A 23,966-nucleotide genomic window follows, 5' to 3' on the forward strand; every position below is an offset into this window, starting at 1 on the left:
TTTTTTTTTTTTTTTTTTTTTTTTTTTTTTTGCTATTGGTAGGTAGCAGAAGAGGTTTAAGTGTTCCAAAACCATAACCTACTTAACTTGAGAAAATTAAGTAGAGAAAAAAATGGCATTTTTCACGTAACCCATCTCAGCCTCGCTGCCACCAGGACTGAGGTGTTGTCGGCCCCGTTCCTGGGGCGCCTTAATGTGTGAGGTTGGTTGTGTATGAGTAGAACCACAGGTGAGCTTAGTACAGAGTTACTGCCTCTCACCTCTTTTGCCCTGACCATGTGCCTTTTTCAGGAGGCAACAGCATGTGGCTCTATGACGGGTCAGCAATTTTGGCGAGACAGTTATTTTAAAACTAAGTGGACGGTTAGGAAGATTTTAGAACCCAAGTCGTACCAGAGGTGGAGTATAAAGACAAATACCCCATGAAGAGAGAGGGTTTATAATGTTAAAAACGTTGAGAAGAAAGGAAATAGGCCTTGAGTGATGCAGGTAATTTTGCGCTGATTCCCTGTTTTGAGTTTGTTTTGTTTTTGATAAACTCTAACCTCTTTTTTTTTTCCCCCTAACCCTGAAAGCCACAAGTAAAATAAATATGGTATTTGGTGAGTCCCATTAATGTGCTCAGCATTATACAAAAACCACCACACTGGACCCTTTCCCTGCCCACCCAGCGAACAGCAGTTTGTTCTCAAACACATTTAAAAGCCTTGGCTGAGGATTCCAGTAAACAGAACACACACATACAAAATGTATATACTCATAATGACAAGAGGGGAAAAATGTGTTTTGTTGTGTTTCTGGTGGCCATTGAGCTGACTTGGAAAAGCAAGTCCAATCATCATTAAGAGAAAATAGTTTATTTCCTAGAACATCAGAGCAATTTAGGCTTTCTCTACCACTTCGTAGAATCCAAGGGTTTTTTTCTCTATTTTTTTAAATGAGTTCCTTCTATCTTCCAGTACATTTTAGCCCTGTATGAGAGCTTTTAAAGCTTACTCTGAAATAATTGATACCGAAACACTTGTTTGGTTCCAACTCTATAGAATAACAGCCCAGGATTGAGGAAAATTTCTGTAGCTTTTTGGGGTTGGAAGTTTGAGAACTTGGACAGGGCATAGACTTCTGCTTTGGATACTATTGAAAGCTTTGAGGAAAAATTCTTTTTAAGATTTGGCTAGCTAGCTGTAAAAGATAATATATCTGGCTTTCTGGCTTCCTGTGTGCTTGTTTCTCTACAACATGTCCCTTTAAAGAAAAGCCAGTTGTCAAAATCTTAACTGGGATCTGAGATTTATAGGGCTTATGTATAGGGCATTAGATAATTTCTTACATCATTTTACACTTGATAAAATCCTAGAATTTTGCATCTAGCTTTGGACCCGGCAGTATTCTCTTTAAACACCTTTGGCGATTTGAACTAGACTAGACTTTATTAAAAATCAATAAACGTGTAGAGCAGACTCCGTTTGTCTTGTTGAGCTTTATGTATCAAGACTTTTTCTATCTGGTAGTAGATAGAAATTTATTTTTGATCCCTTAATTTTCAAAATAATTTTTTTTAAATCCGATAAATATGCAGTTTGGTTTTGCTTTTGCTTTTAGCCAGGTCATTGAGCATTTTTCAGGCTGATCACAAATCCTTTCTTAAAGGTGTTTTATTATGTTGAAGCAGGAATGGTAAATAGCAATCTTTCCTTAAATTGATTTGAACTTTCTTGTACTTAACACTAGAAAAGCAAAAAAGTTGACATTGTTGCAATATTGACTGAAAAGATATTTGGCAAATGTTGGGCAGCAGTCATGTACAGTTGGTTCTTTACAAGCTAATACAAATCTTCACCTCACTTTCCTTTTAAAGTGCTTAGTGGGGCACCCGGCTGGCTCAGTGGGAAGAGCATGTGACTCTTGATCTCAGGGCCATGAGTTTGAGCCCCTCGTTGGGTGTAGAGATTAAAAACCAAAAAACCTTAAAAAAAAAAAAAGTGCTTAGTAATCTTGCCCAAATATTAGGGTCATGAAGAAAATTGTTTCCTCCAGTTGGCCCACAGAAAGGCTACTGTGTCAGTTTAGGGTGGCAGCCTCAAGCTTTCAGATGGGCATTAAGATAATCTACATTATGACTCGGGCAAAGTACAGAATCAGAATATTCTTAAACCGTTCAACCACGTCTGGAGTCTGTTATTCTAAATCAAATCTAATATAACAAACCTCTTTCAGCCTTCGGAGAGTCTTTGGTGATAGTTTTAAAAGGAAAGCACAGTGACTTCCTAGTAAAATGCTGCTAAATTTGGCATGCGCTTTTGAGCTGTTTTTCCAGTAGTTTTTAAATTTCCCTCATAAACGCTTGTGTTTTTGTGCAGTCTGTTTCCCCATGGCATTTTTGTTGTTGGGTGGATCGTTTGATAGGGTAGAGGTTCTTTTCAGAGTTGCTTTCATAGGTTTTTGTGGGTTCGTATGAATTTGTGCTTCAAGGACAGAATTCAGTGTTGGTGATGAGGCAAGACAGTGGGCACAGATGTACTGCAAGGTGACGCGAATTGCAGCGTTCTGGAGGACTTTGCTATTATATGGCAAAATATGTTCGTGAATTAGTTACTTCTGATAGTGAACAGTCGTAAAGACTCTTCGATGTTTTACCCAGGGACATTGCTAAAGTAAATCATGGTATAATTTCTGAAAGAGAATAGTAAGTAGCCATGAAAGGCCATGTTTTTAAAGGATGTATATGTATATGCATATATTTACTTCTGTTGTTGGTTCAAAGCAGCAGAAATGCATTCTCTCACTGTTCTGGAGGCCAGAGATCTGGAATCAATGTGTCCGTGTTGCCACATTCCCTCTGAAGGCTGTATGGGAGAATCTCACTTTTTCTTCCCAGCTTCTGACATCGTTTTAATTGAGGGCATAATTGTCAATGTTAGGACATTAAACAAACAGATTTAAACGTTCTATGTGATGCCAATTCTTTAAAAAAACAAAACAAAAACCCCAAATAAGTAAAAAAAAAAAACCCAAATATTAATAAAAATTATTAGATTTTTACTTTCTAATGCTTTTCTCTGCTTTCTAGATTTTCTAAAATGAACATGTGAACAAAATTGAAAAAAAAAACCCATCCAACTGTCTTTTTCTCTGAGTATTCCGTGGAATTTCTTTTGCTGTATCTGTCAATGTCACAAAACCGTTGGGTTGGTCCCACTTGCTTTTGCTCACAAGCCTTGCTGCAGGAACCGGGCCTCTTCAGTTCCTTGTAGCCCTTCTCTTTGTTGCTCTCACTCATTCCTTTTCTCCTGGCTCATCTTGGTGCTCTTTAGCTGCTCACCTTGTTCTACCATGCTTTATCAGTGCATCCTTCTATCATACTGCTTGGTCCTCTGATGGGTCCTTCAGCGCTGATCTGTTCTCTGCACAACAAAGCCCATACTTGACAGTCAGGATTGCCCTCATGTACCCCTGTGCTCTGTAAACCATATTTGCTTCAACCATCTTTTCCCTCTTGATCTAGCTTGAGCTGCTTTCAAGGCACGTGCCAAGTTTCAGCCTACATTGTGCAGACTCCCGTCACCTGAAGGTTCCATCCCAAAGAGATGGTTGTCCTCAGAATTCCAGTAGAAGTTGCTTTGTTCTCTTTAACTCCTGGATCATTACCTTTCATGTAATTGTTTTGTGTTTTTTTTTTTTTTGTTAAAGATTGATGCCATCTTAGCACAGTATTCCCAATATTCAACTCCTACCCAAAGATAGTACTCCAGTACCAGGTGAGGACCCCCCCCCCCACACACACTTACTCATATATACACATACAATTCTTTATAACTAATTTGTAAATGTGAGATATCCTTATTGGTAGGGTTGGTGATGATGACTTAGCATAGGTAGGCTGTTAAAAAGCAGCCACTTATTTGCTACTGAGGCCCTTGCCCACTGGGAAATTAGGGAAGTTGTGGATGGATCAGGTGGGAAATGAACTCGCTCCACCTGCCATCCGCAGCCTCCACTGGGGTGTGCCTGGTGCCTCTGATAGCCACTGCAGGCCTGCTTCTCCGGAGGGGCATTTGGGTTTTCACCATTAGAATTTGGTGGTGGGTGCCATGGAACTCTGTTTGACCTTTTGGACGCGGGCTTCTGGGAGCTTTGGTGAGGTGGAAGAGCCCGGAGCTCCCTGTGTTCCCAAACAAGCCTGCTCTGTGTGACAGCCACTTTGGAATGTTTGTGTTCAGTTTCATTTGGCACCTTAGTGTCTGCCTGGGGGAAGGGGGAAAGGGAATGCAAATGTTCCTCTTGAACAGTGCTTGCTTTGGTCAAAGAAAAAACTTAGGAAGGAATGAGGGGAATGAACCTTAATCATAGCTGGAGCAGAAGTGGCCGCCTGGCTCAGTGGGCCTGAGGCCAGCAGGGACCAGGGATTTAAATTGACGCTGTTGATGCAAGGATGCCATCCCGTGATGGGGATGAGTCTACCTGATGAGTGCGGAACACTTGGGTTGGCACTCGTTGCACTCACATCCCTACCTTGAAAGAGTACTGGGAGACTATTCGAAACCACTTCCGTGCATCATTGGGGGGGGCGGGGCGTGACTGTATACTCGAGGAAGATTGCACGTTTGAGCTTATCACAGTAAAGTTGTTGCCTGGTTTGTCGTTTCTGCTTGGTAGAAAAAAGACTGGAGTGTTTGATCCTATGCAATTCTCAGAAATCCTTTTAACCCATTCACTCAAATAATTGCAAACTTCTGAGTATTTACTTCTGAATATTTACCCCAGGTACTGGGCACTTTATACACAAACTCCATTATTTTATCCTCCCAGTGAGCTGAGGGAGGTATTAGGGTGGTGGTGAACCTTTTTTGACGGGGAGATGACTTGGAGTGCAGGTTGGTGTGCCGGGGGCTACGCGAGCTGGTTTCTGCCTGTCACTTGCTCTGGGTTGGAGTGGTGACTGCCCCATGTAAACATGTGTAATGAAGCATGGGGCTCAGTTGGAGTTAGAGTTGGGAACACAGCACTGCAAGGGCGAGAGGGTGAAGGCCTTGTGTCAAAGAGCTGACATTGCAGTCAAATGCTCTACCACTGAGCTGTACCCCCAAAGAGCTGACATTGGAGCGAATATTCTCGATTCACATCTTGCCAGATGAGAAGAGGGTTGGGTGGAAGATGGGCCTGTGTGGAGACGCAGGCTTAAGAGCGAGGGAGAGCAAGCAAGGCATGGCAGGAGAGGAAGGGGAGTTGAGGATGAGCCTGGGGAGCGGCATTGGTTGGGGGAGAACGTAGAGGAGCTTGCCTCTCATGCCAGGGAAGCCGACTCCACTCTGTGGTTGGCGTCGCGCTGCTCTGCAGCAGGGACCCGGCCCTATGGGACCTGCCAGTGGGAAAGGGGAGGCAGCAGGGTTGGGAAGAGTTGAGAGAAGAGTGAGGCTGGTACTGCAGGAATCCTGGTCTCCAAGGAAAGTGGCGGCAGCTACTCAGCCACAGGTAGTCAGGGGCCTCAGTAACTGTCAGCGCCGAGGAGAGACGAGGAGTTTCATTCTGGAAGCCTCTCAGTTTCTCCTCTGGATGGCCAGCTACATGGTGGTCCTCTTTGTAGAAATAGCAAATTGAGCAGTTGAAAAGGGGGGAGAAGACCATGAGGAGGTGAAGCCGGTGGGGTTGGAGATGCAGAGGAGAGGTCTGATCTTGAGAGCAATTTTCAGAAGAGTTTAAGTCTATAGGTAATTGAAAAGGTGGGTGATGTGAAGGAGCGCCTGGAAAACTGAAGAGAGGCGTGAGACTCTGTTCCTGGGGAACCTTGTGAGGGTAGGCCACAAAAGGCCCCCCCCCCGCCAAAATCTACCTAACACTTGAATGTATGTAAAAACAAAACCGAAAACTTCGAGGGAAGGGGAAGACCTGGAAATGCTCAGGAAAAATTGAAGCAAATTTTTTAAAGCACTTTTTGATTTAGGAACATTAGAATGTGTTCTGTATCTGCCTAGTTTATAACATAATAGTATTCAGTGTGCTTATCTGTTTGAAAGCCTGAGTGTGGGAGGGGAGCTTAGAAAAATCTAGGTATATATAGTATTTCCCATACACTTTTTTTTTTTTTTTTTTTTGCTTTCATCAACGGTCTCTGGAAATTTTTTCCTCTACGTTTTGCAGTTAATTCCGAGGCTTTTGGTCCTCCAACTTTTCTTTTTCCAGCGCTGTACCCTAGCCTAGAAGGCAAAAATCAAGCTACCGTAAGATTTTTGTAGATGGGTTTGGAAGGTAAAGGGGGAAGACCCAGAGAAAACGTTTCCTCACATTTTTTGGTTCTTTCTTGACTTTATTAGATGGGGAGTAAAATGAGCCTTTTGCCAGACCCCCAAACTCCTCTTATTCGGTGGGTCCTCTTTTTCCATTGGCTCATCTGTGCTTTCCTAAAAGCTTGCTGCTCACAGCTATGTGTCACCCCTTGAAGAAAGAAAGGTGGTCTGGAAATTTTAAGAAAAACAACCACCTGCATTTTCATTCCTCATAGGTTTTTCCCCCTGCTGCACCCATTATGATGCAGGTTATGTAGAATCCAAGAGGGAAAAAGGAAATGGCAGTAATAAATGCCAGTCGCACTGGGAGGATAGTTCCAAATTCCAGGCTGTAATACAGTATTGTCACACAAATTTAAAATGCTGAAGGAATGGCTGACACAGCCTACCTCCATCGTGGGGGCTCCCAGGATTTTGCAAAGGGTCTTGAGAATTGAGGTGCATCTCACCAACCCAATGCAGGTAAGTTAGAGACCTGTTTCTACTTTCAACTCTTTAGTTCTCATGAGTCGATTTTTAAATGATGTTCCTCTGCTCTTCCTGACTTATTTAATGTCACCAGGTAGATAGGTTCGTTGGTGGCCAACATTATCCTAAGAGAAATCCTAGAGATTAAAAACAAAAACTAAAAACTGCTTTTCCTTGAATCCCCAGGATTCTGTTTTGTGAGAATTTCTCTCCTGCCCCCCTATAGGATGGGCAGTTAGGGCCTCCTGAGAGAAGGCACAACACAGAAAGTGCTACCTTATTTCAGAAGTACCAGAATATCCTTTGTGCTCTGAGGGGAAGTGCCACAAAAGTGTAATTACTTTCCCCAGCATGTGTGATTTACAGGACTTAAAAAGTGTGAGTTTCCGAAAGTTAAATACAGTATTCCTCTAAGCCAACAGGATGTGTTTGTGGGCTGGGTGAGGGTCTCTCTCTGACACATGCAGACCTTCTCTCTCTCTCTCTCTCTCTCTCTCTCTCTCTCTCTCTCTCTCTCTCTCTCTCATACACGCTTCTGTCCTGTGCCTGCCCAGGGATGCTGGGTGGCTGGAGACTGAAAACGTTGGGAATTGCTTCTCCTCGGGGCCTTGTTTATCAGCAGAAGGAAACCTGAGAAGTGCCGGAGTCCAGTGTTCTGATTCCGTCTCCCCCCACCCCCCTCCACTCTAAGCCCCAGTTTCTCCTTTTCCAGGATCTCCTAGCTCTTTCCCAGTACTGAGCAAAGGGACTGTTAGAGCTAATGAACGCTGAGACCATCTTAGTTGCAAAAATCTCCTTTTCCATCTTCTGTGTAAGAAAATTGGAGAGTTGAAGATCAGGTGCATATCCAAATGTAATCAAACTTGTAAACGTGTTTATGGATTTTTTTTTTCTTTTTGCACACTCCTTAAGCATTTACTGAGCAATGTCTACTGTTTTTAAACGCACTTTAACAAACCAAATGAGGTGCTATCATGCCATTGTTTTGGTATAAGAAAACTGAGGTTCTGAGAGATTAAGCAATTTGTCTGAAGTTTTAGTGCTGGTGGGTAGGAGCTTAAAATTTTTCCAGTGGTGCACGAGGTTCATGTGATCAAGGCCCTGCTGGTTTCTGACCTCATCTACCAGGAATCGCAACCTCATTCATTATGCTTCAGCTGCTTGGGCCTTATTTAGATATCTTCTACTTGCCAAACTTGTTCCTGCCTCAGGGCCTTTGTGCGTGCTATTGGGTCTGCCTGAAAAAATCCTACCCCCAGATATTTACACGGCAGCCTCATCCTTGTCATTCATTCATATCTCGGTTCAGATGTTACCCAGAGAGATCTTTGATCTCCAGGTTTAAAGTACCCCACATTCCCAAGCACTATCCTATCTCTCTCTTGTTTTCCATATCCCTCATGTATTTTCTTACTGACATTACTTAGTGTACTTGTCTTACACTCGTGGAATGTTACTCCCTGGCAGCAGGGGACCTCTGTCTTGTTGAAGGCTGTAACCCTCAGCGCCTAGAACAATGCCTGGAACTGCCCAATAAATTTGTTAAGTGACTGGAATATGAACCAACCTGTCAAACTTGGGGCCTGTTCAATATACCACATTGTCCTAAACCTTTTCCAGCAGTTTTGAATTAAATTTTGATTATTGCTGCCTTGAAGATGATCATTTCTGGATGCCCATCCTCACTTAATTACATCAGAAAGTCAAATCATCACATAGCTTGTAAGCTAGAAATTTTATTTATTTTTTGGCTTTTTACGTTTTTAATTCCAGCTAGTTAATATACAGTGTTATAGTAGTTTCTAGGCCAGAAATTTTAGATGGTGAGTGATTAGGTCCTTTGTCCGGGGGTTGTACATAGCAGTTTTGCACACATAATGGAATCCTTGCCTTTGTCCAGCTAGGACGGAAACCTAGCACAAAATTCCACAGAATCGGGGGTGTGATGTGGGCCCGGCAAGGCGTGATAAGTAAAAGTAGGGCAAGATGAATTGGATCGCTGTTTTGCAGATGTGTGTGTGGGGTTGCAGAGGGTTAATGTTAACAATCCAGGTGGAATTGGAGATAGACTTAGCACTCTCCTTTGATTTAGTCTAGCCCCAAGCTCAGTATGCTTTCCTCCCCTTGCCTACAAAAGGCATAGCTCAGGATAAGGCAGGCTTTAGCTAGACGAATCCAGCCTTTAAGCACCTGTATGCGCTGCCATGAGGGAAGGCCTAATCTGGGCTCTGTGAACCTTTATGGAGGAGGCAACTTGCAGCTACAATTTCTACCTACTTGTCAGCCTCACACTGTTTTTATTACTTGTAAAGCAGAGCAGATGACATTTCAGGAAGAAAAAAATGTAAGTCGTCATTACTTTGGTCACCAGACTGCCTGTTAATTGAGCATACTAATGCACTCATGAACTTGCAGGCCATTGGATTTATCCCCGTTTATGGCATTCATGTTCTAGTACTTGACCTTGAGCAAACTTCTTAAACTTAACCGTCGTCCATTGTCCATTAGTCTTAGAGACAGTGGTTTATAGACAATGGTATATAAGTCCTCTGATTAGTCAGTTCTTGACCATATCATTGATACTCTTCATTTTTTGTCTTTTCTTTGCTGAGGGACCTAGGACAAGCCCTTTAAGCTGCTTGCTTTGACATTTAAGCTCATTTCCTTAACTAAATCACGGGGATTGGACAGACAATGCCTGCTGTGCTTGAAAAGAATCCTAACTCCACTCCCGTGTTTCTGCCTCCTTCCCCTTCCGTTTCTGAATCCTGGTAGAGGATGCTGCTGTGGTGGCCCACCAGCCAAGTTCCATCTTGGGTGGAGGGGGGAGACTGTTGGGGGAGGGGCATGGTTTTAAGCCTGAAATTTTGTTTTGCTTTGTTTTTTTACTGAGAAAATCAATGCTTCTCCTTGAGAAATGGGAGGGAGTTTCTGGGTGTGAGCTAACGGCAGGAAATGACCCTCTCTAAACAAAAGGACTCTTTAAGGCCCATCCTGAGTCTTTGTGTTTTGAGAAGGGGTTATGCAGAAGACCTGAGCTACGAAATTAATCTCTGCTTAGCCATCCTCATGGGGGAGGGGAGAAAGGAGAAAATGCCTTTCCCTGCTTGCCCTCCCAAGTGTCCCAGGTGGTACCCACTAGGAGTACCAGAGTGGTTTAAGAGTAGGGCCTGGGGTGGGCTTTGGGCTAGTGTGCCCCCCCCCCCGGCCTGGCCCCCGCAGGAGGCAAGAAGGAACCAGGTTAGGCAGAATTACAGGCTGTGTGACGTTCGGCTTTAAATCTGGACTTCTTGGAAAAACCCATCACTAGCAAAATGCAGAGAGAGATAATGAGGAAGGGGGGAGAAGCTATTTTGTATGATCCATGTCTTTGTAAGTAAACGTGGATTTATTTATTTTTAAAAGATTTCATTTGACAGAGACACAATGAGAGAGAACACAAGCGGGGGGAGTGGGAGAGGGAGAAGCAGGCTTCCCGCCGAGCAGGGAGCCCAATGCAGGGCTCGATCCGAGGACCCTGGGATCATGACCTGAGCCGAAGGCAGTTGCTTAACGACTGAGCCACCCAGGTGCCCCAAACGTGGCTTTAAAATGAAGCAAAGATTTGAATTACTGTGTTAACTGCTTTTCATTCTTCTAAATCTAAACGATGATCCAATAATAGCTATGACCTCTGCCTCTTGACTAACAGGGGATTTGTAATCATTGCTGTGTTGATAGCGGGCCCATACGAAGAAACGAAATGTCGGGCCTTGCCCCTGCTTTGGAATGCTCCCACACTTTAAAGTGACTGCTCATTATTACCACTACTTGTACAGCGGGATCCTGAATTTATATTGCTAGCAAAGTAGTTCTGTCTTATCAAAATTATTTTGCCTTTACAAATTCTTGCTGACTTGCTGCAGTGAACTTCTTCTCTTCCGGGCACACTATACCTCCCCCCCCCCCCCCAGGAATATAAATCTTCCCACTAATAATTAGAAACACACATTTTGTTGAAAATGGTTTTGTGGTTTACTTAGTTTTCAGAACACTTGAAAATGACAAACATCTTTTCAAAGCACATTGCTGCATCACTATTTTTAGGTTTTATATTGTCATTGTATTTTTAGAAAGGCCTGGTGATGTCTTTGGTGGGCACTGGTGTGCTAAGGGGAGAGAGCTGATTTACTTCACAGCACCAGCGTCTTAATGATAGCAGGCACAAGATTGAAGCTGCTACTCAGATTCCTGTGTGAAAAGGCTTTGTTCACGTACTAAATGTGTTGGAAGACTGTATCTTTAAGTATGAATTGAGGGGTGCAGTATTGTTTAAAATAGACCCAGTCGTTGTAAATTCCAGGGCTTGCATGGAAAAAGGATTCTCGTTGAGAATTCCAGTGTCTGATGTGTTGATGGGGTTTCTCATTTTCTTAATACAGAAACTTTGGAGAAACATTACTGTTGTAGTGTTGTTAATTTACACATGTGGAGATATGTACTGACTTAGATTCTTTTGGAGGCTTATATACAGTGTACACTTGGCATATGTTTTGCATTTTTAAAGTATCCCACTATTTTCCAGTCATCATCTATGGTAACATCACTTGTATTTTTACAAAGAAAAGATAAAAATACCAGTGATAGTCTACCCACGACATTTAAGCTGCTTAATACTAAGCAGTGCATGGTGCTGGAATGCTTTGCCTGGAGACCGGTTTCTGCTGCAAGCAACCGTGAGGAAGACTAAACATTCCCAACCAGTATACTTCGCCTAGGTTAGTTTGTAGTTTCAATGGATTCAGGGATGGAGTGGGTCTGATTTTACGGGATGGAGGAGGAGCCTTTTCTGTAACTCTTCACCTTCATGCAACTACTGGTAAACCTTGAAGCCAACTGAAAATGTCCTGATCGGGAATGTTTGTCCATTTTTTCCATGTTCTTGGATGATCAAAGGGAAATGTCTTGCCCTCTGCAAGACCAGCATCTGTTGCCATTTGGTCATAGTGCACCCAGCCTGCGGACTCTGTATCTTAAAAAACAAAAACAAAAGTCAGTTGTGGGGGTGGGGGGGAGGGGGAGGCGGGAACAAAGCCTCAAAAATGCTTATGGGGCTTTGGAATATTGTTGAGTTTCTGATTTTGGCAAATACACTTTGGAGAAGTTTTAGCTATTAACTGTCCTTTCCTTTCCATTCCTTAAGGCCCACAGGCCTTTGATCAACATGAAAATTGCTCTTGTTTCTGTTGTAAGTCATGGGTCATGATTATGCAGAGAAATCCTGTTGGTGGGAGCTTATCCTGAAGTCAACAAAAAAAGTGTTATTTTTCCTTAGTAATAAAAGGCTGCCCAAGGAAAACTTGGGTGCTGCTCAGTATAGAGGAGACCCGGGCATAGAAATCCATTTGTGTGACCTGGGTCCTCCCCCTCATTCCAGTGGTCTCTGAAATCTCTCCACCAAACTAATGTGCATTGTATTTTCCAAACTGAAATTGCAGTCCTATTCCTTGGTAAACCTGTCATAAATTCCTCCCCTCCCTCCCCATTTTTTTTCCGTCCCCATTTTTAATGGATTAATTTTCAGAGGAAATTTCTCCTATAGGGATGGGATAGAGGAAGCATATTGCTCCTTGTGAAGTCCTTACTTAGGTGGTGTGCCTTTGTGGGGGCTCTGGGATATTAATGTAATTTTTTGCTGCTGTATTGGACATTCGTAGCACCCACTCCTACAGCACTGGGCCACGGAGTAGCTTCTGTGTACCGCAGAGATTTCCTCCTGGGATATTTTTGCATATTTTAAATCCTGTTAGGCACTTAATTCTGTCGGTCATTTCTCCCAACATTCCTCAAAGGAAGGGTAGTAATGTATTGCTTCTCTTTTAGAGATTAAAATAATGGTAATGAATCCATTGGATATTTAATTTCTTTTATTCTTTTAGGATTGAGATTCCTTTCCAAGATTCCTAAGCCGATTTGTTCACCTAATTGGATCACATTGTGTCCCGAGTTTCTTTTCACTTTTTCTTACTGGAGAAGAAATTCACCCACATTACCCCCTCTCCTCTCCCTCCCCTTGCCCTCCTCAAATGCAGGTAAGCCAAAAACAACCCCCCCCCACCCCCAACAGTTCTGCAATTCCTTTCTCGGCAACCAGTGTTAATCAGTATGTATCTTCTGTCCTTTTCTGTGTGCACACTCCCTTCTATTTTAACAAAAATGAGATCATACTATAAAAGTGTTTACATTCACATTTTTTTTTTTTTGAAACTTAGCATTATGTCATGAACATCTTTGCGTGCCAGTGGATACATTTCTGCTGCCTCCTTTTCAGTTCTTTGTACTATGCCATAAGGATGTGCCTTCCTATGTCTTATCCATCTCTTACTGAGCGTTGGAGCTTGTTTCCAACTTTGTGATATAAACACCACTGTACATCCTCCGAGCTAAATCTGTGTGTACACCCTTCGTGATTTCCTAAGCTTAAGCTCTTAGAACTGGAATTTCTGGGTCAAAGGGCATGCATTCTTTTTAAGACATTTCATGTTTATTGCCAAATCTCAGAAACATTGTACTGACTTATACTCCCACCAAGACTATCAGCAGGCCCCTTTTTCCTGCATCCCCTGCCACTGCAGTTTTAAAATGTTTTCGGAGGTTGCTCCTCTAACTGTGGAGTTTTCCACATTTGCATTCTGTGCTTCATAATTAATATTCCTGTCTGATCTGTACAACACTTGGGCATTACGTATTGACTTTAACAACAACAAAAAACCCCACCCCATTTCAAGACCTCTTCCAATTGTTTCTGGTACTGCTGTAGGCCCGAAAATGCTTAATTTCTGGAGAGGTCCTTCTCAGGTTCAATGGAACACCATGAGCAGTGTTGATTTTGTGATCTTAGTGTATTAGGTCCTTTATATATATTGCTGGCTATAAACTCAATGACTGGGGAGGAGGCCAATGCTTGAGGCGTTCTGTGTGCATGTGCACATGTAGAGCATTTCAGTGAACCCGTTCCAGCAGTTTTCAGGTGAACCAGTAACCCTGCCAATTTTAAAAACAGAGCTGTAAGATGCATCTTGATTTCCAAGATGTTCCGTTGTGGAAACCTGTCTCTCAGAACTGGTGGATACGTCCCATCTCTGCTTTTCTGGTCACATGGTGGGCTTACTCTGGAGACGGGAGACATTCTTGGACACACCGTTCAGTTCAACGTAAGTTTTGGAGGACCACTAACTAAGGACATCTGTGGAGGGAGCTTTTATAAAGTTAAAACAATGCCTTTTATGAGGTGTGGACTGTGCAGTGTATCTATTAGTGGAAATGTTTTCCTTCCCTCTAAGTTGAGGTGGAGGGCCTGGAGCTCCAGTGTATGAATGGGCACAACTGTTCCTCCGTTTAAGTGACAGACCATCAGCGCATCCCCTCTTCCCCACAGGGGCTGTTTTTCCTGTGGGTGCCCGCCATGTAGCCAGAGCCAAACACTATCTGAAGAGGAAAGCTCAGGTCTCCCTGTATAGTCAGGGCAACCCCAGCCCACGAGGCCTCCTTAATTGTTAACAGAACATTCCTGCAGAGCACACACCCTCCACAAAGCCTACACACATGTTCTTAGAGTGTGACTCGAGGAAACGAGCAGATGTAATGGAAACCTCAGTCTTGACTCATCCTGACTCTTACATATGAATGGAATTTGCATCTCATTTAGCTTTAATCTAACAGTCTTTCAGGGTAAATTCCCATGGAAGTCATGAAATACTGAATTTAGATGCACATAATGCCTTTCCCAAAGGGGCTGGAAACTTTTGCAAATAAAAAACGTGCCTTCTTTTCCTTGAGTCCTTGATTTCAGTTGACAGATGGCGAGGGAGTCGGGGAAGGGGAACATTGTTTAGTGGTGAAGAGGTTCACCTCCCCTGGGGTACAGTCATTAGTCCTGGTTGAAGACAGGCCTTGAACCCGGTGTTTTGTTGGCTCTTCAGTGGGGATGTAGAGGTGGTTACCAAAAGCACTTTTCCTGCCTACTTCCTTTCCTACTTGGAAAGACTTCGTCAGCACAGAAAACAATGGGAAAATAATACTAAATTCCTATATGAGTTGACAAGTTGTGTAATACAGACAGGGCTCAGAAATTCAGAGAGAGCAGTGTGGATGAGAGTAAAACAAGCTTGGTGGAAGAAAGAGATGAGCCTTAATGAACTAGTAAGATTGAAAAAGGGTAGAAGTGGGCACTGGGGTAGGAGGGTATCCCCTTCATAAAGGTTTGGAAGTAGGAATGAATGTGGGTGTACTTACATGGCCAGGAGAAGCCCAACTGGCTGTTAACTTTTAATGAATAAATAAGTAAATGAAAAATAAGGGTATTTTCAAGACATTTTTTTTGTCCATTGTCATTGGTTTCCCCAACCAGGCCTGTCCCATACAGGATAGATCTACAACCTTCAGAATCCAATGTCAGTATGCTAAACTTTTTTTTTTTTCTTTTTTAAACTAGGCTTGCAAGGCCACACAGACTGTTCAGATTGGCATACTGGAAAATTAAAGCATTTTCCTCTTTGACTGTTCCCTCCTTGGCTTCCTTGATGAAGCTATTTACTCCATGACTGAATCTCCATTCTGACTCTTCAGGAGAGCATGACGGTTTATCAGTCACAGTGGCTCTTGGCTTTGGAAACCAAATGTGTAATTCCTAGGTGAGAGAGTCCTTCTAATGATTCTGCCCTCCTGCTGTATGAAGCCCTGGTGACAAAATGGGCAGCAGACAGACCTTGAACTTGACCTTCCTGGAACTTTCAGTGTGGTGGGGAAGTGTGTATTGTACAAATAAAAGCACAAGTAAATACAGGCTCACAAACTGGTTAAGTGCTATACAGAAGCCTAGCTGACGTGAGAACTGTATTCGATGGGTTACCAAGGGATCTTGTTGACTTGGTTCTAAGCATTGCATACATCGCTTCTTGTATGTTAACTCCTTTAGGCCTCCACCCGCTAGCAGGTGGGTACCAGCCGCCGTTATTCTTGATGTACAGGTGAGGACCTGAGGCTCAGAGAGATGAATAACTTGGTCTGGGTCACTAATAAATACCAGAGCCTGGATTTGAAAACGTAGGCAGTTCTAAATTTGCCCTCTTAATGCTGAATGTCCATGCCCATCTGGAGGGGTATTCTTCAGAGAAGTATATTCTAAGGAGATCAAGAGGGCTCTTGAGCCTCGTGCCTCTTGGGAGATAGACTTGCCCAGGTCCTCTGTGATCAGTAATGTGACAACTTCTTTTCAAGGAGGTGAGTCACCCAGTTATACACAGTATCTCTAGTTTCAGAAACTCTGGGTTGCCTTGGACTTCACGCCATAGTCTGCTCTCTTCCATCTTTTCCGTCCCCCTGGTCTGGACTCAAGAGGACACCCCCAGCCTGCACTGCCTTTCTCTCACCCCTGGTCCATACGCTACTTCTAGCAGATTACTCTTCCAGAGGTGTTACTCCCGTAAATCAGCTAGCTCCTGAAGACATTTGAAAACATTTGCAAACTCCTTGATAAAGGGTCTGAAGTGTATGAAGGTGCTCTGAAGAACGGGACAGCAGCGGCTGCCACTGTTTATTGTTAGTGGGTAAGATCCAGATTTCTTTTTTTTTTTTTTTAAAGGTTTATTTTAGAGAGGAGGGTGGGGCGGGGCAGAGGGAGGGGGAGAGAGAATCTCAAGCAGACTCTTGCCTTCTGGAGAGATCACGACCTGAGCCTAAACCAAGAGTCAGACGCTTCACCAACTGCGCCACCCAGGTGCCCCAAGATCCAGATTTCTTTAGCTGACAAAGGCCCTCTCCCCCGCCCCACCCCACCCCCGGCCCTTTTCCTGCATTTCCGAACTTGTCTACTATCTTCCTGTATGCACGGTCTCCTCAACCTCCAACCCAACAGCTAGTCTAGTGTTCTTTCCTTAAGTAGGCTCCATGCCCAGCATGGGGCTTGAACTCAGGACCCTGAGATCAAGAGTCCAAATGCTCTACCAGCTAAGCCAGCCAGGCACCCCGGGCACTTTGTTCCTTTTTATGGCTGAAGAGTGTTTCCCTTGTGTGGATGTATACCACATTTTCTTTATTCATTCATCATTGAACATTTAAGTTGTTGCTGCTTTATGGGTGCTCTGTTCTTACAGAGGTCCCTTCTTACAGGGACCCCCTCCAGGTCCCTGAGTTTCTAGTGCATAGAGTGCTTTCTTCCATTCACTCCATGCGTTTACATTTTTTTTTTTCTTCCAGGCTTATCCTGTGGGCTTTCCTACTTGCCTGTGGAGCTTTCCGTCCACAGGACTATTATGTCAGCCTCCAACTTAGCAGCTGAATGCTACCTCGAATATGCACTTCTGTCCTTTCACACATGTCTATGTATGTTTGTTTATTTGGACCTTGAGCTCTTTTTTTTTTTTTTTTAAAGACCATTCAACAAATACCTATGTACATACGGAGCACTGACTTTTTGCTATACACGTAGTAGGCCTTGGCAGAGAATCGGTGAACAAAGCTAAGAGTCTTGATCTTGTGGAGACTTTAGATTTCTAGCAGAGCTTACATTCTAGGAGATTTAGAAATGTATACACACACACACAAAGTTAACTGCTGCTCTTGTATATTTCCAGCACCTGGCCACAAGATGTCCTACAGTATAGATTCTCAAGAAACCTTATTTGATAACTATTACATTGATTTTTTTTTTTTTTTTGAGAGCATGTGAGAGCACTAGCAGGGGGAGGTGGGAGGGCAGAGGAAGAAACAGGCTCCCCAATGAGCAGGGAGCCCAATGTGGGGCTCCATCCCAGGACCCTGGGATCATGACCTGAGCCGAAGGCAGACACTTAACCAACTGAGCCACCCAAGCCCCCTGAAGTTTTTTAATTAAATTTAACGAGACCCCGTAACCCTCTCCAAGCTGTATAGATGGCTGTCTTATTTTTTTTTTTTTACAGGTGCTATAATTACAGTTGGCCAAATTTATTCACAAAGGGGAAGAGGTGGATATTAAGTATCCCCTTGGAGAATGAAAACCAACTCGGGGAGAGCAAGTCTCCTGTCCTCACACTAAGCCATGTCTTTACTCCACACCCTTGCCTGTATCTTGCTGCCTTTTTCCTAGCCTGTTCAAGTAGGAGTCTTAATTATTCCAAGGATTGGAATCTTACGGGGAGGCGCTGTGGGAGATGCACGGAGGGAGGCTGGAGCCTGTTCCTCACTGTCAAAGTTGAAAAATCTTCCTCCTCCTCCTTCCTGTTCGTTAATAGGAAAGCGTTGACTCCTTTTCTGACCCAATTTGAGGCACTCTTGGCCATAAACCAAGCACCCAAGGAGAGCCGCCGGCTCCTTACCCATGCGCACCATTAACTGTAGTATGTCAGGTCTCCATTTTCTCTAGTCTCTCGTCAATGACGTGGCCGAGCTCTCCCAGCGTACCGTGAGAACTAACGAGTTAATATTTGCAGAGGCCTGTGGAAATGTTAAGTGCTCCGTGTTGTTGTTATCTTCTCTCTGAGCTTGGTTGCCTTATAAGGCTGTCCACTAGGCCCAGGGACTTCTGTTGGGGAGCTGGGCCAGCCTGGGAGGCTCGATGGCTGTGGCAGTCCAGGACTTGCTCCCGGAATGGGCTCAGATTTCCTATTTTAATACTGGTGATACCACTTTTTGCTAATTGCTGGTCCAGCTCTCACAAGTACTTTTCCCTCCACTGTATAGCATCTATTTTTAGCACCCCGTCTCTGTGCTTCTTGCCCTTGGAGAACCAAGTATAGTAAAAATGCACTTGGACAAAATAATCCAAAATTCTTAAATTTTCTGGAAAGGTAAGCTATTTATCCTAAGAATTATTTTGAAGTAAATGCATTCTTTTTAAAACGCTGTATTTTAAAGTGACAGGTGGAGCATGTGATTCTTGATCTCAGTGTGGTGGGTTCAAGCCCTGCATTTGGGGGTAGAGTTTACTTAATAAAACAATAAAATAAAACCGAAATGGCAGGTACAACATTCAAATCGTGCTCCATTTTTAAAAAATCAAATAAAAATGTATAAATATTCAATGTAGATTACTACAAAAGTTTCCTTTCATGAAAGAGACATTTCTTTTCAAACAGTAGTATGTAAACATGGAAATTTACATGTTCAGAATCCAATTTTAAAGATTTTTCCTTCTTCTGGTTTTCATTGTAATGACATAGATTTATGTTATCCTCGGTTTTTGAGCTGGAAGAGACCTATGTGTTGCTTTTGTTCAATACCCTATCTTTGATCAGTGTGGCAGCTGAGTCTGAAGCCCATTCCCTTTTTAAAGTAAGCTGCAGGGGTGCCTGGGTGGCTCAGTCGGTTGAGCGTTTGAGTCTTGGTTTCGGCTCAGGTCATGATCTTGAAGTCGTGGGATCGAGCCCTACGTCCTGCTTCAGATTTTCTCGCTTTCCGTTTGTCCCTTCCTGCCCGTGTGCTCGCATGTGCGTGCGCTTTCTCTCTCTCTCTCATATGAATAAAAACTTTAAAAAGAAAACTGCATTGTTCTAATTCCCATTTCTCTCCCTGGAATAAGAGCTGTCATATCTTTCTGGATCCCAGATGTCAAGTAAGTAACTCCTATAGTTTGTGTTAATTTGTAAAGTGGACAGAATGAGAGGTATTAACAGCACCCTTCTTGGAGTAGGCTGAGAAGGTAAGTGCTGTAAAATGTGCCAAAATGGTGGCGTGGGTTAAGAGAGGAGTAGACTGTTACTTCTTAGAAGTATTTTGGTCAGACCTCCTTTTTTGTGTCATCAGAACAGTAGGTCATTGGTTACTATCCATGCTGGCTCCGTGGGCTACCCTCATATGCTTCTGCATGTAAGTAACATAAGACCTTTTTAGAGGCAATAAATATTTTTGGTGAGCCTTGGACCTCCTATATCTGTGTGAATGTGTATAGGCAATCTCTTGTTTATAGGAAATGGTGCAGAGTTGGGGAACTTTGGTTTGGCTTTGGTAGTTGTGGGAAGTGGGACAAAGTAGGCAGGGTCTGTTGCTCGTTAGCTCATTTGATTCCAACAGTATGCTGATGAACCCAAGGTCACTGGACCATTTGTGTGTAGGCCAGCCACCTCTGCTCTGCTGGGATTCCAGACCTTGGCCAGGAAGCTGGGCTATGTGTGTCACTGGTCACGAAGCTGGAACAGATAGATCACCAGACCCAGTAAAGGAACTCAAAACACACGCCCTCTGGATCATAGACTATAGCTCTAAAATTTATAAGATAGTATAGCAGATGCTTTGCACAGTTTTTCTTCTAAAAAATTTTCTTTGAGGGGCCCCTGGGTGGCTCAGTTGGTTAAGAGTACAACTGTTGATCTCACCTCGGGTCTTGATCTTAGGGTCATGAGTTTAGGCCCCACATTGGGCTCCATGCTGTGCTTGGGACCTACTTAAAAAAAAATTTTTTTTTCAAGTCATAAGTATGTGTCTACCAAGGATCCTAGGAGAATACAGTAAAATATAAGAGAGAAACAAAAATTGCTTGTTATCCCATTACTGACCGGTTTTACTTTTGGATTTTTCTGTTCTTGACATTTTCTTTACTTGGCTTCCATGTTACTATAGACTTTTCTCCCCCTTCCTACCCCCTGTACCTTTATTCTCCTTTTCATCTTTGTTGATTTGGTCCTTAAAATGAAAGTATACCTTAGAACCTCTGTCCTGTGTCTTCATTTCTTCTTATCCTGCATGCCCGTGGAGGATGTCCTTTGTCCTCCCAGAGTTCTGCCCTGAGCTTCAGATTCAGATATCCAAGCATCTGCATCATGTCCAATTGGATGTCTTCCATACACCGTAATGAACTTCACACATCCAGTAACTGATGTCATTATCCTCACCCCCAAACCTCCTGTGTTCCACATCTGTCCCCCTTCACCCAGGTGCCCATCTTCCATCTCCCTCTGTAACTAGTCCCTCACCAAAATCAGTTCTGCCTCCCTCAAATCTCCAATCTGTTGACGTCTCTCCATCCTTTCCCCTTACCCTCCTACTCAGGTGACCAGCGGAACTTTGCATACTGCCATACCTGCTGCGCCTCCCCATAGTCCTTGCTCTTCAGGACAGTCAGGGTAACCTTTCAAAAAATGGAAGTGTGCTCTCTGATCCTGCTTAAAACCTTTTCACTGGCCCCCTTGCCAGATAGCCTCCTCTGCAGGACTTTTTCCTGGAGAATTCTGCTTTCGTCCTTCTGAGCTTCGTTCACTTCTCCAAGCATCTGTATCATTTACCGTGTCGGACACCAGGTTCTGGGAACAGGCTAAAGGAGGTGGGGAGAGACAGACCTGGGCGTGGGCTTGGCTAGGAGGATGTCAGGGCTTGGTCTTGGGGAAAACCTGGGCCAGAACCATGCGGTTAACTGCTGGGTACATTAGATGGCGGTGCGCGGACACACCATGCCTTGCTCCGTGTTTGGCATGTGGGAGTCCTGCAGTATTTCAGCTTGCTTTGCCACCAGACTTTGAGGATTGGCTCCTTGAGAGAACCATGGGTGAAGCACATTGCACAGAGAGAAGAACATCGGATTTCTTCATCTAAAATCTGTGCTTCTGGGGTTTGTCAGCTGGGTTGTGTGTTTCATGCTTAAGATGACTGTGTCTAGGGCCCGACTTTAACACAGTGAATCCCTTTTGTAAGATTTCAAGTCCTGTTACATTGCAATGTGGGATTTTCAGAGTTGGGAAATCCCTGTGAGCCAGGACACAAGAGTGGTGTCTGGATATCCTGGTGACTTATGAGTTGGAAGAGTTGCATAGATAGTAGCCATGTCCCCTGCTTCATTTTGGGTTTGTTTTGCATCATCGTCCAGATAAACTAAACAAAATGATAAAGGATGGAAAAGACCCTCCATTACTGTAGTCAGTGTTTGTGTAAATGTTAATCCCTAGGAAATAGAATGTTCTTCGCTCTCATTCTTTTTACCCTCACTCTGCCCTCTTGATGTTTTCCATTTATTGTTCTTTTGGTGGGGGAAGCTTGTTCTTCAAGGGAACACATAGATCTTTTTACCTTCTAAGAATACGATAAAATCTTTTGTGTTTGTGATCACTGAAAAAATCTGCTAAAATGTTTAGTTTACTTTCATATAGACACAAAACACTGGGTATTTAAGTGTTTACCAGAATGTTTGGAATTGTTGGATGGCAGCTCTGTTTTTTTTTTTTTTTTTTTTTTTTTGCTGTCTGTGCACGGCACAATGAATCTTCACTACTCACTCCCAGATAACGGATTATCTGTAGCTGAAATCGACATGGAGACTCCTCAGAACACCTGTTTTTCATAAACTTAGAAAGTTGCAAAGAACCATAAATACCATGGCCCCTCATTTTTCTGTTAAAAAAAATTACAAAGTAATAAGTACTCGTAATTTTTGAGGTATAAAAATACAGAAGTCCTTGCAGCAAATAATGTAATATTCTCCTCAGTCTCCCACCCTCATCTTGTTCCAGAAGTGTAATCAGTTAATGGCTTAATATGCATCTTTCTGTGCACTTAGATACAGATGAAAATGTTTTGCAACATGCAGTACGTGATTTGTTCCATTTTAACTTGACAATAGATCTTAAATCTTCCATGTCAGAATATATAGCAGTAGCTTATTTTTTTTTTAGCTTATTCTTTTTAATAGCTGTATAGGACTGTATAGTATTATATTGTTGAGATGTACAGTAATATATTTTATTTCCTGCTGACTGACATCTGAATTATTTTCAGTGTTTTTGCTGTTACTTAATGATATTGCAAGAAGCTTCTTTGCATATAGAAACAGGTGTGCTGGTATTTCTGATAAAGCAGTAAAGTTGCATTTTATGCATTTGACTTGTTAGAATTAAACCATATGTACTCTTATATAATTAAAACTGTAAAATTTTAGGGGCACCTGGGTGGCTCAGTCATTTAAGCATCCAACTCTTGATTTCAGCTCAGGTCATGGTCTCAGAGTCATGATACTGAGCCTCTCCTCGGGCTCAGCCCTGGGCATGGAGGATTCTCTCTCTCTCTATTTTTCAAATAAATAAACAAAATTTTGTCTGTTCTTTAGGATATATGTACATTGGTAAATGTAATTTATATTTATGTATATTAAGCATATTTGAATTCCTGAACTACATATACTTGAACAGTTTATAGGATCATTAAGGTTTTTTTGTTTTGTTTTTTACCATAAGGCATTGTATAACTTACCCTTTAACTCTAGAACCCGAGTATAATGTAAAGATTCCTAGAAGTGGAGTTTCTGGAAGAGAGTATGTGCATTTAATTTTTTGATGATGCTGAATTGCCCTGTAAAAAGACTTACCAATTTGTAATCCCATCTGGAGTGTTCATTTTTTGATATGCTTTCCAACATTAGATATTATCTATTTTACTTGGCAGTCATTGGCTGAAAGAAGGTATTTTGTTATTTTAATTTGTATTTTTATTAATGAGGTTATGATTTTTTTAAGATTTTATTTGAGGGTGCCTAGGTGGCTCAGTTGGTTGGGCGACTGCCTTCGGCTCAGGTCATGATCGTGGAGTCCCTGGATTGAGTCCCACATCGGGCTCCCTGCTCAGCACGAGTCTGCTTCTCCCTCTGACCCTCCCCCCCCTCATGCTCTATCTCATCCTCTCTCTCAAATAAATAAATCTAAAAAAAAAAATTTTTATTTATTTGACACAGAACACAAGCAAGGGGAGCGGCAGGCAGAGGGAGAGGGAGAAAACAGGCCTCCCACTGAGCAGGGAGCCTAACGTGGGGCTCCATCCCAGGACCTTGGGATCATGACTCGAGCTGAAGGCAGACATTCAACCAACTGAGCCATCCGGGCTCCCCTATGAGGTTATGATTTTAATGTGTTCACCAGTTTTTAGTCTTTTAAACAGTTTGGTTTATTGAAATTCCTTTTTTCTATTAGTTGTCTATTGATTCTTAGGTGGTCTTTATTGTAAACATTGTCTAATATATGTATTTTTAGAAATATTTTCCCTAAATTTTTTTTTTTGTCTTTCAAGGATAGGCCCGATTGTCATTGTTGCTGTCATTGTGACTATGTGTTAAAAATCCAAGATTATCAATTGGGAAAAAAAACCAAAACTAGAACTAATAACAAACTTTAGTAAGGTGGCCAACAAGATAAACACAAAATCACAGTGCCTTTTTTTTTTTTTTAAACACACCAGCACAGGAAAGCAGTGTACCAGCATAATTAGTTTAGAAAACATAAT

At 42.8% G+C, this 23,966-nt stretch overlaps 1 protein-coding gene across 7 annotated transcripts in view; it reads left to right on the forward strand.

Annotated features, from left to right (window-relative positions):
• Positions 1–23,966, forward strand: part of RBPMS (RNA binding protein, mRNA processing factor) — a 173,333-nt gene that overhangs the window by 3,524 nt on the left and 145,843 nt on the right. Inside the window, exon 2 of one of the 7 annotated variants that reach the window (XM_073902401.1) lies at positions 12,671–12,823. The exons of the other annotated variants lie outside the window; for them this stretch is intronic. Coding sequence (XP_073758502.1) covers positions 12,818–12,823 — 6 coding nt within the window. The 5' untranslated portion in view covers positions 12,671–12,817. The remainder of the gene's footprint in view (positions 1–12,670; positions 12,824–23,966) is intronic. 7 annotated transcript variants of the gene reach the window in all.

This window comes from Callorhinus ursinus, unplaced genomic scaffold, assembly GCF_003265705.2.
Source record: "Callorhinus ursinus isolate GAN/ISIS: 27379988/994484 unplaced genomic scaffold, GSC_fseal_2.0 scaffold17, whole genome shotgun sequence".
Classification (NCBI taxonomy): Eukaryota; Metazoa; Chordata; class Mammalia; order Carnivora; family Otariidae; genus Callorhinus; species Callorhinus ursinus.